Here is a 19,031-nt window from a genome sequence, read left to right as displayed (position 1 = left end):
TAAAAAAAATATCAAATTTCTTGAACAAGATATATTTTCCATAAAATCATGCTTTTATGGGGGGAATGGACAGGGGTAAGGGGGATGCTACCCTGAAAAGTTTGGGGACCACTGATTTAGAAAGACAAACAACATTATAAATAACTTTATCCTTGTTCACCGATTCCATCTTACCACAGGATGTACATATTTAAATGTTACTTTACATCTAGCATTCATTCAATCCAGATTTATTTAGTTTGAATACATTACATGACTAACAATATGATCAGCCCCAAAATCCCTGATCTGAACATCCCCAAACTTTCTGAGGTTAAGATGCCAATTGGAACATTGCAGCTTGGCCTTCTTTCTACTCACGATATAGCAAACCAAATGCCGACCTCAGTTAAACATTTATTTTCTTTGGACAGGTGGGATGTGAGCACTTAAGAGTTGAAACTGGCTGACAGTGTTCATCTAGCAAATGGGGACATGTATGTAGCCCTGTGATAAATCATATCCAAGGCTATAATGGGACTGCTTTAGAGATATTTGCCCTCAGCCATGCACAGAGAAAGGGCATATGAGAAGTTAAAAGATACTTCTATTCACATTTATAAACTTATCAGAGCAAGACCATGAACAGAGGATGATGGCTGATTTCTGTTCACTTATGCGTGACTCATAGTAATACCTACAATCATCTAGATACAGCACACAGGAAATACATTTCCATTTTGTTTTTGAAATGCCAAAAACGGTGTTTTATGGTAGCCTTTTTGTCATTGCTTATGCTCAGTTTGGTCTATGAAGTTTGTCTCCACAGATAATCTAATATCTAAAACTAGTATTTAAAGAGCAGGGTAGGGGAGGAAGAACGTCAGTGATGTTGCTGATATCAATGTTTTGTGGGGGAAATAACATTTTAACAGCAACTGAGAGCTAGATAATAGTATCAGGATTAAAAAAAATCAAGATGAAGATAATGAAATTATACTGCCTATCAAATGTACACCAGTATGTTTTGTAATTGATCATTTATAAGCAGTCACTCTACTTGTCATCACAAAGACACACAGAGCCTCTGCTGGCCTAGATTCTGCAAGAAGTCATTTAGACGCTGATTTTCGGAAGTCAACGTGCTTTTCTTGACTTCAACAGAAGGTATGAGTGCTCAGTACTGTATCTCTGAAAATCAGACTCTAAATTTCTACATCTTTCCTCTTCCCATAAAATATAGGGCACTGAGTGGAACTACTCCATTACAGAGGGTCCACACATAGCCCTATCCATCTCTTAAGCTTTATAGTCCTGAACCAAAGCCCATTAAAGTCAATGGAAAAACTCCCAATAATTCCAATGGGCTTTGGATCAGGCCCTAAGTGATAAGCTCAAATGAGGCTTAAGCGCAGACAGCACCTTGTGCTGTCCTTCTCCTCAAAGGTAAATTTCACTCACTGAGGATGCATAATTTTTCAACGTCTGCAATAGACAGAAAAATAGATTTTCTTGGGCGTGTTTATGTGTGTGTGTCTTGCTGCATGCATTACTAAATATCAGGATAAGTAATGATATGAGATACGATATGATGTGATCTTAATTGGCTGAAATGACACTTTTATTATAAACCTCTATTTTTAGTTGCTTTCGGATAAAAAGAGTTTTTCCATGTTACACTTAGCCTCTGAACAATAGTCTTAAAAAACAAATGAGAAAAAATGTGGTCCATTTGTCCTTAACTTATGGTTTCCTACACACAAAAATAGTTATGAATCCATCCCCTTTTCGCTAAAAAGAAAAGCACTTTGGAGGTGGAGATAATGGTTCTGGAGCTCATATAATTCAAAAGCTGCTTTTCCCTCCTTCCCCCCGAAAAAAACAACCCCATAATTATTTAGCCCCAAATATCGAGCAAACTACTGTGCCTGTTTTGTGATAAATGCATTTCAAATACATTGTTTAAAAATCACAATTTACATGAAAAGACATTCATTGTGCATTCTTAAAGTCTGCATTGTCACCCAAGATACACAAACTGACTTTAAAAAGAACAGGAGTACTTGTGGCACCTTAGAGACTAACATATTTATTACAGCATAAGTTTTCGTGGGCTACAGCCCACTTCATCGGATGCATAGAATGGAACCTAAAGTAAGAAGATATATAGATATATATATACACATACAGAGAACATGAAAAGGTGGAGTAAGAGGCTAATTAATTAAGATGAGCTATTATCAGCAGGAGAAAAAAACTTCTGTAGTGATAATCAAGATGGCCCATTTAGAGAGTTGACAAGAAGGTGTGAGGATACTTAACATGGGGAAATAGATTCAATATGTGTAATGATCCAGCCACTCCCAGCCTCTATTCAAACCCAAGTTAATGGCATATTAATTAATATGCAAACTAGATACCATTAACTTGGGTTTGAATAGAGACTGGGAGTGGCTGGGTCATTACACATATTGAATCTATTTCCCCGTGTTAAGTATCCTCACACCTTCTTGTCAACTCTCTAAATGGGCCATCTTGATTATCACTACAAAAGTTTTTTTCTCCTGCTGATAATAGCTCATCTTAATTAATTAGCCTCTTACTCCACCTTTTCATGTTCTCTGTATGTGTATATATATATCTATATATCTTCTTACTATAGGTTCCATTCTATGCATCCGATGAAGTGGGCTGTAGCCCACGAAAGCTTATGCTCAAATAAATTTGTTAGTCTCTAAGGTGCCACAAGTACTCCTGTTCTTTTTGCGGATACAGACTAACACGGCTGCTACTCTGAAAACTGACTTTAAACTGGCAACCATCCACAGATCGTCAATCCTGTTCAAAAAGCTAGTACAAGACCTATGTACCACTTGAGTTCTTATTTAAACCTAAATTTGAGGTGTAAAGAGGGATTTACGTGGTGCATAGCCCTTATACTGACCTTCTTCACAGTGATGAATTTCATTTAAAATACTTGCCCTATGTACAGGGATGAATTTCACCTTCAGAACTGCTCGTTTGATTTCAAAACTCTGTTTTTGCCTATAAAGTACCACAACGTTTCTCATCAAAGTCAGAAATGTATCAGAATATCCCTGATTTGGACTATTGAGCTTAGACAGGATGTTCTGAATAAGAGTATATTCAGTGGAGGTATTTAATATAGTAGTACAGAGAAGGTAAATCAAAAACTCTTGTTTACACTTTCTGGTAATACAAGAACAAAGTAATATGCAATGAAATTAAAAGGTAACAAATTTAAATTAGATAAGCATAGGGCTGTCTCTGACTATATGCGCTTGTCATCAGAATGTTGTTATTAATATTTGTTATACATTTTTAATCTACATGTACTATAGCTTCATATTATTTATTATATTAATTATTAAGTATTATTATTGTTGTTATTATTATTATTATTAAACACAATGGGGATACCTCTACTCTTGTGATAAGGGCCTTGGGAAAAATAATGACAAGGAAGTAGTCAAGAACTCAGCCAAACATCTCATCCAAAAGATGGCACCTCCTGTGGCACAAGATCCCCAGCACCCTGCAGGAATGCACTGGTTCAGTACTGACTCATAGGGAAGATAGCCATCTGTGGGAATCACAGTATCAGTTACTGCAGCTATCTGGGTTTTCTTCAGATAATTTCTATGGAAGAACTGACTATACCAAACCCTGCCCTACCTTATGAGATCTAACACTATCACAGCCCCAGGAAATACTGACGCATGTTTGAGTCTCTGTGACCTGTCCATTTTGCTAAACAGAAGGGGTGAAATTCTGGCTCCACTGAAGTCAATGACAAAATTCCCACTGACTTCAACGGGGTGAGGTTTTCACCCCAGGCTTTCAACTCTTGTCAATGCTACCTTAATTATAACAATTTAGGCATTTTATTTGCTTCTCTAACTATTACAACACCACAAACAACAGAGATGGCTCAGCAAAACTAGTCAAATTTCTCACCCATGAGCATAACAGATGGTGCATTTCCACAAATAGGGATTCAGGCAGACACGGCACTCAGAGCACACTCGATGACTGCATCCATTGCACACTGCACCTCTATTCATCACCAGTCCCAAGGATTTCTGACAGCGAGCGCAGGATCTTTCTTGGTACTCATGGCTTACACTTTTTGCCCCCTTGCAACGAAGTTGCTGCAGCTGAATTTTCAATTTCCTGTCCACACCAAGCAAATAAAAATATGTACAATCACAAACTGATAATGTTTGTGTCCAATAGTGATAATAATTATGGGTCAAATCTTCAGATTGTGGCCTCTATTTTTACGTTGCCTGAGATCACTTGCATACAGTATTTTTTTGCATTATCAGTTGCACATGAAACCCCACTTCTGCACATAAATGGAGTTCTAATCTAGTACAAATGGTGCTCTGCACATGCAAATTATGCACACATAACAGGGAGCCAAAAAGTATGTATGCAAGTGATCATGTGTTCAAAGCTGTGCACATGCAAAAGAAGTGGGGTTTGGTTCCCTTTGCAAATTTGACTCATGAATGAGAATTGCAAAAACATCTTCATTAAATACATGAATCAGCTAAGGTGAATTTAACTGAATTATGTGTAGACTTAAAATTACAAAAACAAAAACCAAAACCATTTTAAAACAAAAAATTGAAAATTGTTGCTTTTACTTACCTGACATAACCGTAATTCAGTGTTTCTCTGACAAGGATCAGTAACATTAAGAATCCTGTTCCCTGCACTATTTGGTTACATCATAACCCTTCTGCAGGAGAATATTCTGACTATACAAAGTTGAACTGAGTAAATACCAAAGAAGTTACTGTATTTGCTCAAATTTAAAAATGAATTTGTTTCAGCTTTGCTTACAACCTATTAGCATTTGTTTTCCACAGACATTTAAGTTTTAATCATACAAATACTTGCAGAAAGCAAACTGTAGGGCCTACACTCAAATGTGAAAACATAGAGAATTTTAAACTTGCATGTGTAAATATTAGCAACCCAAATGGTATGTTTTATATGGGGTGGGTTATTGCTTGAGAAAGTAGGTTGCAAGGTTCCAAAAAAACAACAACACCTTGTCAGAGCCCTAGTATACAGGAAACAAAATAAGCTAGACAAAGATTTAACCTCACCCTTTACAAATCAAATATCCGTGTGAAGGTACTGAGAGAGAATTAAATTTAAACTCTTCATTCAGCCAATAAAACCCCCTGGTGATGACAGAAAATTGCACACTAGTACATGCAATGCACTTGGCATAAAATTTATATGGGATGGGACACTGCTTCACTCAGCATGGGGAACAGGTTCCCAAAACCCCTTGTGAGAATCCTGGAACAGATGAAATGATGTAAATCAGTCAAAGACCTGATCTCATTCTTTGTAACTGGGACAATCCACGTGCACCTGTGAATGTGATGAGAGAGAATTAACTATAAACTCTCCACTGAGGGAGTAACCCTTGTGGTAGCCTGATTTTTTCTAAGAATGCTAGAAGCTAAATTCATTGAGTAGTTTATTCAATGCATAGTATTTATTCAGCTCTAATGGATAGTAAGCCATGACACACTGGATACCTCTTAGTTTTCCCAACTGGAAAAAAGATACTAGTTAACAGCAGATAGGAGATGAAATAAGATTAGAGAAGAAAGCAAAGAGAAATGGTGGCATAGTACAAAAAAGGTAAAATACCTTATCCTTTCCTCATCCACTTTTCTCACCATCTGGTCACGGTACAGGACCTGTAAAACTGTCTCTTGTTCCAATTCCTTAAGGAAGTTCAGATTCAGTTCACAGGTCATTTTCCCCACACTTCACTTCCTTTAGAGACTCCTGCACTACACAGTTCTACTATATCCAAACTGACAGATATGACTGTTTCTGGAGTATAATATGGCACGCAGGAGGTCTATGAGTTCTTTTATGTGCCTGTGCTCTTATTTCATTGGTGATACATTTCTACTGTGTCATACTCTTGAAGAAAAGAAAAAAGAGTGTTCATCTCCATGCAAATCATAATTTCCAGAGTGTCTCTGCCCCCTGATGAATACGGTCATTTAGCAGGGTCACAACAGTCTGCTGCCTTTCATATGAAAGTTCTTTTTTTGCTGAGAGTGGCTCCAAAACTGACAATAGCCCAAAGTAAGATTTTATTTGTAATCACCAGGCTGAGGGAGCCTTCACACAGAAAAAGGGCATGAAGGAGAGGAAAACAGCTTGTCTTACTTGCCCTCTTGCTTTAGAAATTTCATGGTAGGAAGTAACTAGAATAAAAATAGTATCTTGTTCAGGACCTAGAGAAAAACAAAGATAAAGTGTTATTTTTCCTCATTTCTTCTTCTTCAACATCTCTCTGCTAGAATCTGGGCATTACTCTGTGAAAAACAAACTCTACCGTACACAAACTATACCTTTCACACACTGATTCAGACATGCTGGAATAACCTGGAGATACTGAACAAGACAGACCATTCTTCAGTCAGCATTACCATCATACCCACATGTTTCATTAATGCTTAGCTTTCTGCGTTAATAGCTTAGAAAAGACTAATTTTGGTGTTGTGCTGATAATGCAAAAAAATCAATCAATTAATAAAAGTAGCTGCCAAGAAAATTCAGAGGCTGCCCTGGGGGCCTCATGATTTGAAGATATATTGGTTATGATATGTGCTCCTTAGCTGACTAGTAGCTGTACATCTCATCTTATGGAAGTGACAAAGCATTAAAATCTTGTAATAAAAGGAGAAAGAACAACACCCCTTAGAGTTGTTTCTATCAATTATTTATATGTTTTAATAGCTAATGGACCTGTCATCTGAATCATAACTAGCTTCTTTCTGTAGAGGCTAGATAAAAGGTTTTGAGCACAGCAGAGCTGCTATCTTTGTTAAACATACACAAACACAAAAAGTCAAGAGGATACAGTTTTATTTCTTGCATTGTGCACAAATAGCTCCTCATCCCAAACTGATGAGTTACTTATGTGCAAACATACAAGAAGCAGGAAAATACAGAAAGAGAAATAGATGAATGTGACACAGAGACCCTTTTTTCTCATCTCAGACCTGACAAACTCACTACACCAAAGATGTCTTTTACATGTCTTATTCATTAAAAAGTAGTATGTAAGGTATCTAGAGAAAGCTCCTAATTTGTCAAGAGTCATAATCTCATTGCAATATGTATGTACAAGTAATATTTATGGAATAATGTATTTATATGGAAAATAGGCTTTATGGACTTTGAGTAAAAATTAGTCACCGGGGTAATGTGTCTCCATGATGACCTATTCAAGCAAGAGGGAGCTGTCACCCCTCCTTAGTCAGCCATCGAGGTAATGCAAGGTTCTATTGTCTACCCTTGCCACACCCCAGAAAAATCAACAGAAAACTATCGAAGACAATTGCAAATTATTGAAACCACCTGGAGGTGAAAAGGAACATTATAGGAGGCCGGAAATGACTCTGGGTATGAATAAAGACAAAAGACTTCTTCACTTTAAGAGAAGCAATGTCTATACTATAGCCTATGTCAGCAAAATTTATGTTGCTTGGGGAGGGGGGGAGTGGTGGAATCCACCCCCCGCCCCCGAGCGACATAAGTTACACAGACATAAGCACTCATGTGCACAACGCTGTGTCGGGGGGAGAGCTTCTGCCACCGACATAGCTTCGGCTGCTCTCGGAGGTGGGTTTTTTATGTTGACAGGAGAGCTCGCTCCTGTTGACATAAAGCGTCATCACCAGATGCGCCACTGCAGTGCTGTACGTATAGAGATAACCAGAGTGTACAGGAAAGCACTCTGTATCCATTCACTGAGGAAAACCCCTGGCAGAGAAGGGTGCTTTCATGAGCATTTGAATGCTGGCTCTTCCGAAACTAGCCAGTCTGCAACTGACTAAACTTGGGGGGGTGAAATCTACTTTATTAGCTAAGAAAAGTAACTATTAATAAGTGAAGACCCAGGTTCACATTTTATGATTTTGTTTCATATTGTAACCACTTTTTCTACCACTCTCACATTTCTACTTAAATCCCTATTCCTACTTTAATAAATCTTCTTTGGTTTTATAAGCACCCTCAAGTGCTCTGTGATTTACAGGAGCAGTGGTTTAAGGTACAACTGGTAAATTAGGGTATACTGCATCTTTGGGTACAGAGGATTGGAAATTGCTGAGAGTAATCAGTGTCAGGGGCTGGATATTGCAGGGGAACACTTCAAAGGGACTTGGGTGCACCTATTGCTAACCTGCTAAACTAGGGCTGGCATAGTCAAGAGGAGAATGCTTGAGTGGTTGAAGGGCTGGCACGGTCAGGAAGCTAACACCCAGCAACCACAAACAAGACTTCCTCTTGCTGGAGGAGGGGGGCAACAAGATGATTCACAGTTCTGGGTACCTCAAGAACCGTGACAACAAAGTTTAAATAAAAACACGCAAGAATTGCTTTGTATCTATGGGACATATTCTGTGGTACTTACTTGTACAAAACTCTCACTGAAATCAAAAAGCATTTGCTTGATGAAACTGCAGAAACTGGCTCTATATGTATAGCTTTCAAAAAACTGAACACAAGAAAAAGTGTGTTATTTTTTAATAATAATGCATATTACTGTAGCATCTGCAGAAGGGAAACAGTTATTGAATCATATTCAGAATATTTGCATATCTTACAAAATCATACTGTTTCTATTAGGTTATAAAGTCTATATTTGGGTTGGTCTGACCTATTCAGGAGAGTTTAAAAGCAGATCAGTTTTGACCCACCTCTATTATTTAAAGGTAATAAAATAAAAATTAGTTTTGAGATAAAGTCTTGAGTGTTTAATCTAAGTATTATAACAGTCTTGGGGTTCATTAAACAACAAACCAAATGAATGAGAAAGGAACAAAACTTTAATAAAACAAACTGGAGAGCATCTCTGGTGATCTACACACAGCCATCTGGTGCTCCCAACCACTGCCTCAAGGGCACATCTCCAAATTCCTATGTTCATAATACTGTCCCTTATGAGGGAGCGTCTCTCAATTATAATCTTCTACAAACATATCTCTATATCTTCCCTGTTAAAGAAAAACAAATTAACTCATATATAACAGCTAACAACTATCTAAAAACACATTCATTAAATTCTAAACCCATCTACTATATTTCCATAAACCCAGTTTGTCAACTACCTAGAGAGGACAGATTACTAGCACATCACTCTCCAGTGAGTCTTTACCACTCACTTTTCTCAAGTACCCTTACTCCAGGCAGGTTAGCAAGTCTCTATGAGTCTTCCAGGAAGTTTAATCTCACACTCTGATCTTCTGAGGATCAGCCTTTCATTAGAGTCTGAGTTGTTCACTTGTTCCTTGACAGTTGCTCCTTTGTGCATCAATGACAAAGGATCAGTCACATGGGAAATGCCAGAGTCCACATCTGCTGTCAATGTTGTGGAACCTTCTGGGATTAATCATACATCCCTTCAATTATGTCAAAATGTGTCCACCTGGTCTGTCTCGACTACATAAAACCTTGGATGCAGCTGTTCTTTAATGGCACCCCTTTGGCCCCAAGTATCAGAGGTGTGATTCCTCAGGCACACTCTATCACCTGGGTTAAGAGATGGGAGATCACAGGCCCTTTTGTCAAAATAATATTTCCGCTTCCACTTCTGATTTCCTTTCATCTTCTGTATGGTTGCATTGTTATGAGATTTCAGCAGGTCATCAGTAATTGGTAAATTAGATCTGATCTTTCTTGCCATTAACAACTGAGCTAGAGAAAAGCCATTCTCCAGGGGTGTACTTTGGTAACCAATAGTGCTTTATACAAATCACCCCCGACTGTCAAAAGTCTTTTTCATAAGATTCTTTACTGTCTCTATAAACATTTCCTAAAGTCCATTTGATTGGGATTTTCATCACAAAACATCAAATCCAAATTATCCCCAATCTCTGGCAAATTGCCTAAAATCTGCACTGAAAAATTGCGGCCCATTATTACTAAAGACTTCATCTGGAATTCCATGTTTGGAGAAGATTCTCTTCAAGCCGGCTATCACTAATTTATTATTAGTACTGTGCAGTGTGCAAATTTATGGATACAGAGAATAATAATCTGTGACTATTAAATAATCCTTTGATTGTCAGGGAAATATATCAGTACCAACCTTCTAATAAAGCCTTTGTGGAACTGGATGCATTTGACTTTTCTGCATTTGAGATCTGCAGCATTTTGCAAAATGATTATTTCCCCCACATGTATGACAATATCCTAAAGGCAATACACTGTTTCCGGCCTGTGACAGGTTCGGTCTGAGAGAACCCCTTGGGACTGTCACCTGATGTGCTGAAATTACCTCTGAGCCCATTTTCCCTGAGCGCTTGGAACTCCAGAACCCTGTCTTGTTGAGCCAGACACGCTAGTCTACTGCAACAGAGACCCAGGTCTGAACCACGCCCCCAAAGCTGCAGGCTTTAACTGAAAACCACTCAGCAGGTTACCTATCTCCAGCATCCAGACACCCAATTCCCAATGAGATTCAAACCCCAATAAATCTGTTTTACTCTGTATAAAGCTTATAGGATAAACTCATGAATTATCCGCCCTCTATAATACTGATAGAGAGATATGCACAGCTGTTTCCTCCCCCAGGTATTAATCACTTACTCTGGGTTTGTTAATAAACAAAAGTGATTTTATTAAGTATAAAAAATAGGATTCAAGTGGTTTCAAGTAATAACAGACAGAACAAAGTAAGTTCCCAAGCAAAATAAAACAAAACATGCAAGTCTAAGCCTAATAGATTTAAGAAACTGAATACAGGTAAATCTCACCCTCAGAGATGTTCCAATAAGCTTCTTTCACAAACTAGACTCCTTCTTAGTCTGGGCCCAATCCTTTCCCCGGTACAGTTCTTGTTAGTTCCAGCTCAGGTGGTAACTAGGGGTTTTCTCATGACTGGCAGCCCCCTTTGTTCTGTTCCACACCCTTTTATAGCTTTGGCACAAGGTGGGAATCCTTTGTCTCTCTCTGGGTTCCCACCCTTCCTTCTAAATGGAAAAGTACCAGGTTTAAGATGGATTCCAGTATCATGTGACATTATTCACTGGCTGGAATCCATGTATACAGGAAGGCTTACAAGTAAACAGAACCAATTGTCCTAGTTAATGGGAGCCATCAAGATTCCAAGCCACCATTAATGGCCCACACTTTGCATAGTTACAATAGAGTAATACTTCATATTTCTAGCTTCAGATACAAGAATGATACATTCATACAAATAGGATGAACACACTCAGTAGATTATAAGCTTTGCAATGATACCTTACAAGAGACCTTTTGCATAAAGCATATTCCAGTTACATTATATTTATACTCATAAGCATATTTCCATAAACATATGGAGTGCAACATCACAGGGCCATACTGTGATCCACAGCTTCCTTATGAGCATCTGTAACCAGTCTTCCCTGTAGCAATGGTTTTCACAGCGAGTAGTTCCACTCTGATTTGACCTATTCTGGCTCTATTCTTTTGCACTTAGTACATGGATAACCCTTTCTGATGAATTCTGCTCTTTGGTTTGTTGTTTCACAGTTTCTGCTGCCCTGCATATTTGGAGAGCTTTTTCTAACGTTAAGTCTCCTTCAGGTAGCAGTCTTTCTCTTAACACATAGTCTTTAATGCTAAAAATGAGTCTATTTCTGACCAGAGACTCTGTTGGCTCACCAAAGTCACAGGTTTTACTGAGTTTCCTTAATTTTGTGACATATTGCTCTATGGTGTCATCAGTTTTTTCATGCATGTAAAAAATGTGTCTCTCTTAAATGTTTCATTCCTTTTTGGCATGCAATTTTCTCAAGTTTAGTCAGTATCTTGCTCAACTTCATGCTTTCACCTTCTTCAAACATAAAGTTGTTATAAATATCCAATGCTTCCTCCCCAACAACATACAAAAAGATTGATGATTTCACTTTATCATTTTTTTCTCTGCCCTGATGGCTGCTAAATAAATTCAAATCTCTGTCTGATATTTTTTTCAGTTCTCTGCAACATTGCCTGACAATTGCAGACTGGATGGAGGTTGCAATATGTCCATTTTTGGATTTTTCCCCCCTTCTTAAGCTAGTCAAGTTCTATTGTGATCACCAAATACAAGCAAAAGCCTCTGTGCCCGGTGCTCAACGTGTTTCTCTCGTGCCTCCCTTTGTCTCTGCTTTCAGTTGCAAACTCAGGAGTAAACTTCAAAATCACTGCACTTCCCTTATCTTTCAACTCTTCTGACACCATGTAACTATCTTTGGGTTCATTAAACAGCAAACCAAATGAATGAGAAAGGAATAAAACTTTAACAAAACAAACTAGACAGCATAATTGGTGAACTGCAGCACACAGCCATGGCATGCGATATTCCCAACCCTCACCTCCAGGGCACATCTCCAAATTCCTATGTTCATAATACTATCCCTTACGAGGGAGTGTCTCTAAATTATCATGTTCTACAAACATATCTCTACAGGTATTAAATACACGGGGCCAGATCTTTCACTAGTATAGATGGGTGTAGCTTTATTGAAATTAATGAAATTACACTAATTTACACGAGCTGAAGATCTGACTCATTATCTGTATGTTTTGTTTCAAGAATCAGAGAGTCCACATTGCCAGTTTATTTGCGCATATCTACAGCTATTTTATTTTTTTATATGTGTGTTTTACATCCAAACTGTCACGGATGGGCAGCAGCCATCATAGGCTGGGGGAGGCTGTGCCTCCCCAAACACCAAGGCGTGGCCCCACTCATGCTCTGCCCCCAGCCCCTCCCTCCTGCTTCCTGCTCCACTGCCATGGCTGGAGTCCAGCCTCCCTCTGGGGACGGACTTGGGCCGCATCGCCATCCCGGTGCTCCGGGGCTGCGGGGGGAGCTAGCCTGGGACGGGTGCCGGTGGCTGTGGTGGGGGCTCTGGTGGAGGGGGTGCGGAAGAGGCGGGGCCTTGGCTGGAAGGGGTGGGGCTGGAGACTAGCCTCCTCCCAGCCGGCAGTTCATGCACCACCCATGCTGTCAGGCTAGCTCAACTTTATCCACTTAATTTTGCAAAAGAAGGCAGGAGGAGATGCTGCTTTTTATATCCAGACAGTAGCTTTGTATATGCTCCTCCTTTTGCGTTCTTTTGATAAAATCCTTTGATGACAAAAAACTGACAGATTTTCACATAGAAAACCGTTAAAGAAAAAAAAGATATAACATGAATTTCCGGTGGAAACAGAGGAGGCAAAGATATGAATAATCGTATTTTATTTCCTCACCAATTACATTTTCACAGGAAGTTACTAAAACACATTGAAAGCCACAGCAATTATGAATTCTCACAACATAGGCCATTTTCAAAGACATGTACAACCACGGCTCAAGTTGATCTTTCACTACAGTCATTTCTTTACGGCTCTGCTCTTTTGGAGTCTGATCCTGCCAGGTACTGAGTCCCTCTTAAGTGGTGCTGAGAGGCCTCAACTCCCACTGAAGTGAGGAAGCATGCAGCACCACACAGCATCAGGCCCCCAGAGAATCTGTGAGCAGTGCCTTCTATTTCTCTAGGATTGATTTGAAAAGCTAATATTGTTACAATGTCCTCAATAAATCTGAAGGCAAAATTCTGAGGCATGTCATTTGGAGACTAGCAAATTCCACAGAAGTGATTAGCAGTGGGACGAAGCAAAACCCATCTCAAAGGGTTAATATTAATACACGGCTAATAAGAGCAACACCTACAGTTAGCAAATAAATAAATGAATAGTTATGTTATTTCCCATCCCCTCCATATTCTTAAAAACAAAATGGTTTTCCCCCGGGTCTACAAAATGCCACACACAGAATGAAAGATTTCGGGCCCATTTTGTGAAACAGCTTTTTGACAGCAGCTATTTCTGAACAGTACATAACAAGCTGATAATGGGAGGTATAGAGAATCCTTTTTAGAGATTCACAGAATAGATTATTTGTACACAAATAGTGATATTTTCAAGGATTTGTATTTGTACAAATACAAAATAATAATCGGCCAAATTCTGGCTAAATTCCCGTTTAAGTCCATGGGAGTTTAGCCTGAATAAAGACTGAGGCCCAGATCCTCAGGGGTATTTAGGCTCCTAATTTTTCCACTGATTTCCCTGCAAGTTGGGAGCTAGATACCTTTGTGGATCTGGGCCTCAGCAAACACTTGAATAAAGACATTCGGAGATGGCCCAAAATGAGTACTTAGAATGCCACCATTCAGCAACAATGGATTTGCTGCTGCTACTCAAATTCTGTGCACAGTAAAAATAAAAAAAAAAATGGGGCAATTGTACATTCAGTTCTGATCTCCTGAGATATAAATTATAACATCTGGCAACATTTAAAACATACAGAACCAAACTATGGCTAGGTCTGATTGGGGGTCAAACGGAGAAGAAAGGGCCCAGAATCATTTCCCTCCCCATACCCCTATGCAGGTGTCAACCACAGTCCCAGTTCTTGCATTCTGAGAGGTTCTGGAGAGTCTAGTGCAGTGGTAGCACCAGATTTCCCAAAAGGGATCAGGGCTAGGGATGCATGGCCAAGCTGAATTAGCACGGAGGGAGTGCCTGTTGCACCTAGCCCAGTGAGCCAAAATGCCTCTGGTGACTCCCACTGCTATGCGACCCCACCCCACAAATACAGACTGTGGCTTAAAAGCCACAACACAGCCAATAGCTTTACACAGCTTGGATGGAGGTTGGCTTGAATCATAAAAATGTAGGACTTCAAGAATTTATATAGTCCATCCCCCTGTGCTGAGACAGTACTATGAACACCTTGACCACCCCTGACAGATGTTTGTCTAATCTGTGCTTAAAAACCTCCTGTGATGAAGATTCCACAACCTCTCTTGGTAGCCTCTTCCAGTGTATATGTATAGTTGAAAAGCTTTTCTTAATATCTAACCTAAATTACCGTTGCTGCTGACTAAGCCCATTACTTCTTGTCCTACCTTCAATGGACATGCAGAACAATTGATCACCTCTTTAGAACAGCTCTTAACATATTTGAAGACTGTTATCAGGTCCCCCCCAGTCTTCTTTTTTCTAAGACTAAATATACACGGTTTTTAAATTTTTATAAAATCTGTATTGTGTTATACTTTGACTATTTTTCCCTACTCGTGAAAAGACAGAGTCAGGCAATCTTTGTTGCTCTGGCAATTTTCTTGTTTTTTGTTGTTCAATTATGTGTAAGCAAGGTCTGAATGAGCTCTCCCCTGACATCTGGTGATCAGCAGGGGAACAGGACTTCCGAAGCCAATCTTGTTTGCATGGACACACCCACTCGGTCTAGCTGTGCAGCATGACCCCAGAGAGAAATGAGCCCCTCCAAACACCACAGTGGACAGAGCCCGGGAGCTCTGAGCCCACCCCCCAGAGGGTCAGGTGTGGCACAGGAAGTATAAAGGCCCGACCCCAGAGCTCACTGAGAGAGCAGCCGCTGGGGAAACCAGACGCCTCTAGCCTATCTCCCAGTTGAGAAGCCCCAGCGACCTGCGGCAAATTCAAGGGCTGGCTGAGCCTGCCCCAGGCCAGCTACCCAGAGGAGTGGCCGAGCCTGCCCTGCACCAGGGATCCTGAGGAACTCACGGTGTTGGTCCCCCCTGAGGACACCACCTTGATCCATGTACCTCAAGACGGGGAGTCCAGAAGTAGCCCGGGGGCAGCTGACCCTAGTCTGGCTGTAGCACTGCCAGAACCCATATCAGTGTGTTGCGGCCAGGATCCCCACTGACGCAGTGGTGGGTCTTCTGCTGCTGCAGAAATAACTGAGCACTGAAAGCTGTGTTAAGTGGTGGGACCTCAAGACATCTCAGAGGGTGTGGTGGAGCAGTGAGCAAGTGGCTGTGGGAACAAGAAAGCTGTCTTCTCCCCACAAAGGTGAAAGACGAACTCATGCAAAATCACCTCTGAACGCTGGGTCTCCACTGACCAAGGACAAGAACTGCAAGTGGAGTGTGACGGAGGGAGGGGGACATTAAAGGAACTTTTGTTGATGGACTTAAGAACCTGAGACAGAAGACACTGCCCAATGTACTCTGGGATGGGTGTTTTGCTCATGGTCTTATGCTTATGAATCCTGCTTGTGCCATTTTCCCAAGATAATGCTGTGTTACTTTCCCCCTTTATATTAAAAGTTTCTTATCTACACACAGACTCTGTGCTTCTCAGAGGGGAAGTATTGCCTCGTAGAGGTGCCCAAGAGGTGGTGTGTACTTTTCCTAGGTTATTGGGTGGGGACTTGAGCAAGTTTTGTGTTGTATTGTTAAAAAGGAACCCCCAGATCAGCAGTTCTCAAACTTTGTTGCACCGTGATCCCCTTCTGACAACAAAAATTAATACATGACCCCAGGAGGGGGGACCGAAGCCTGAGCCTGCCCAAGTCCTGCCACTCTGGGCGTGAGGGCCCAAGCTGAAGCCCCAGGCCTCAGCAAGTCTAACACCAGCCCTGGCGACCCCATTAAAATGAGGTCGTGACCCACTTTGGGGTCCCGAACCACAGTTTGAGAACCGCTGCCCTAGATATTGCACCCAGCCCTGTAACTTCCGACTCCACCTGGAAGAAGGGTTACATACCTAATTTTCTATAAATGTTCTAAGCTAGTTTAGAATCACAGTTAGGGAGTTTAGAGGGTAAACAAAGTGCCCTTATGGGGGCAAAGCTTCATGCCTCACAATCACCAGATTTTGTAATTATTTTGCAGATGTGGTCAAATTGGATGGAACAGGTGATTACTTTTGTAACAGTAGAGAAGAGCTTTTGAATCACTGAAGTTACCTGCATCAGACCTATTCTTAGGAGAAATCAAGAAATGATATTTTTAATAACGACTGTTCCTCAGGAGTCACAGGAAAAAAAAAAAATCTTACAAAATCTTCAGATACCTTCCTTCATTACATGCCTTCTGGGAAAATCCATCCAGCTAGCTTAGAGTTTTATACTGCCCTCATCATTATAATGCTTGAGCACCTTCTGTGTAGACTCAATAGCAAGGTTCCTAATAAACTTCATGGTTCCTCTCCCTTTTTAGGGTATAAACACTTTGATTAAGATAGGGTTATGGTTTTGTTTGTTTGATTTGTTAATTTTGAGGCCGGGGGACTTTCCAGGGGCATTCCTAAACTTGTGTGAGGAAATGATACAGGGCCAATGTACACAGCTCTATGGCTTTCTCCTTTGCAGCATCCAGTGCTGGGTTCAGACTACGGAATCTTTGGAGCACTCTGAGCTCTGGCAATTTTGAGCTGGAGAGCAGCACATTGGTAGCAGTAGGGAAGCTGCCACAAGTTAGAGCAGCCCAGAATCCAGGAGGTCCAAATGTCTATAATATGACAGAGCTAGGTCTCATCCGCTTTCACAGAATGCTTTTTGGAACGCATATGCCCTATGAACTCGGCTATGCGGTCCACAGCCATCACTCTAACAACTAAACCACATTCTGATCACAAAGTCAGGAACAGAGCCAGAAATACTGATTCCCAGTATTCCACTGCTCTACCACATATAGTTGCCATTTTGTCACAGACAAAGGGTGTATCATGTTCCTGTCTATGGACTGGTCCACCTAAAAGATAACAACTTAGTTCTGCTACATTACTCCATTAGCCCAAGAGGACTGCAATGTGGATCTGGAAGTTCTGCGTACAACCTTTGCTGATGACCAGCCATTCAGGAAAATATAATATATGCTCACATAATTACAGGTTATAGCATAATGTATACATACAAGTGGGCACGATTAAGTTTGCATGAGTAACTTTACTTCTGCCATTTCTTAATCTTTCAGTATTTGACTTTGCAACTTTACCCTTCTCTTAAGGTTGCTTGTTTGCATGTAACATATATAAAGACTCTCTCTTAAATTACTACTTGTTTGGGGGCTGGATGCCGCCAGGCACTGCTAATAAACCAGAGATCTTTTTGCTAATAGGTCACCAGTCTGAACTCAGACAAGCTCAGTAGGGAGTAAAAATTGGGGTCTTTCTAAATTAAAATCCTCAGATGAAAGGCAAAGTATTTTATTATCATCTTTATTATTATTTATAATAAACAACACCTAAATATTGTGGTGATATATGGGATAATAGTATATGATTGTATATGAACATTTTTGTTTAATTTTAAATTACTCAGGTATTTTCATTGTGAGATCTATGAATAACATTTCCAATTCCTATAGCCACATTTATTTTTTGGTTTTGGTTGTGACACTGAATCAAATACATACAAAATAATCTGTGAAAATGAGGTCCTGATTTGAGATAATTTGACTATTAGATCCATTAATTTAAAAGAGAGACGTGGCATATCTATAATAGAAACTCAGAGTAATGCTATTTCCTGGAAAAAAACATGCAAATCACAAATGCTAATGGACTTTATGGCAGTTGCCTCTCATACAAATACCAATCAAATTAATTAATTAGAACTCACTTGACAAGCAGAATTATGAAAAAAATTTGCACTATCGGACTGCAACATTTTAATTTTCACGTAGATATAGAATGTTTTCCCATAACAATGTCTTTTGTGTTGTAAAAGGAAATATTTTGCTTGCACTTGTCTCTTGTAGTATTAATATCATCCTACCCAAGTTTATCCAGTAAAAGAGATTACTTCACAACAAATCACTTCCAGTTCAAGCTCCAGCTCCAAGTCTTTCCACAAATCCTTTAAAAACTAAGCAACATTGTTTAAGCAAAAAATCCATTTCTCCTTGCTGTGTTAGATAAAACAGATTGAAAATATCCCTTACCTTTTCAGCTGCCACAGAAGAAAGAGATGTGGAAGTGAACTGTTGGAGATTGAGGAGGTCACTTCTTCTTTACTGAAAAAAATTGATTTTCTCCCCACTCTTTTCCTTCCTGCAAGGGCCAAAATTGGAGTAAAACATATGTAGAGAGTGATCCTGTGGCAGCCAACAAGGACCTGGCTCAGGGGATGGTTGCTACTGCTGCCACAGGCTCCAAAACACTGCTGTTCCTGGGAGCAA

The 19,031-nt window shown here is 40.0% G+C and overlaps 1 protein-coding gene across 3 annotated transcripts in view; it reads right to left on the bottom strand.

Moving 5' to 3' along the window:
* Positions 1-19,031, bottom strand: part of SYTL3 (synaptotagmin like 3) — a 67,011-nt gene extending 47,980 nt beyond the window's left edge. Inside the window, exons 1-3 of one of the 3 annotated variants that reach the window (XM_077813279.1) lie at positions 18,795-19,031; positions 5,680-6,281; positions 3,958-4,173 (exon numbers count right to left, since the gene is read on the bottom strand). In XM_077813279.1, coding sequence (XP_077669405.1) covers positions 3,958-4,173; positions 5,680-5,789 — 326 coding nt within the window. In that variant the 5' untranslated portion in view covers positions 5,790-6,281; positions 18,795-19,031. Of the gene's footprint in view, positions 1-3,957; positions 4,174-4,656; positions 4,755-5,679; positions 6,282-6,398; positions 6,637-18,794 lie in introns of those variants that run through there. The other 2 variants (XM_077813280.1, XM_077813281.1) reach the window with 2 other exon arrangements.

Source organism: Eretmochelys imbricata, chromosome 3, assembly GCF_965152235.1.
Source record: "Eretmochelys imbricata isolate rEreImb1 chromosome 3, rEreImb1.hap1, whole genome shotgun sequence".
NCBI classification, from domain to species: Eukaryota; Metazoa; Chordata; order Testudines; family Cheloniidae; genus Eretmochelys; species Eretmochelys imbricata.
Note: the sequence above shows the minus strand (reverse complement) of the source record. Positions and strands in the feature narration are given on the sequence as shown.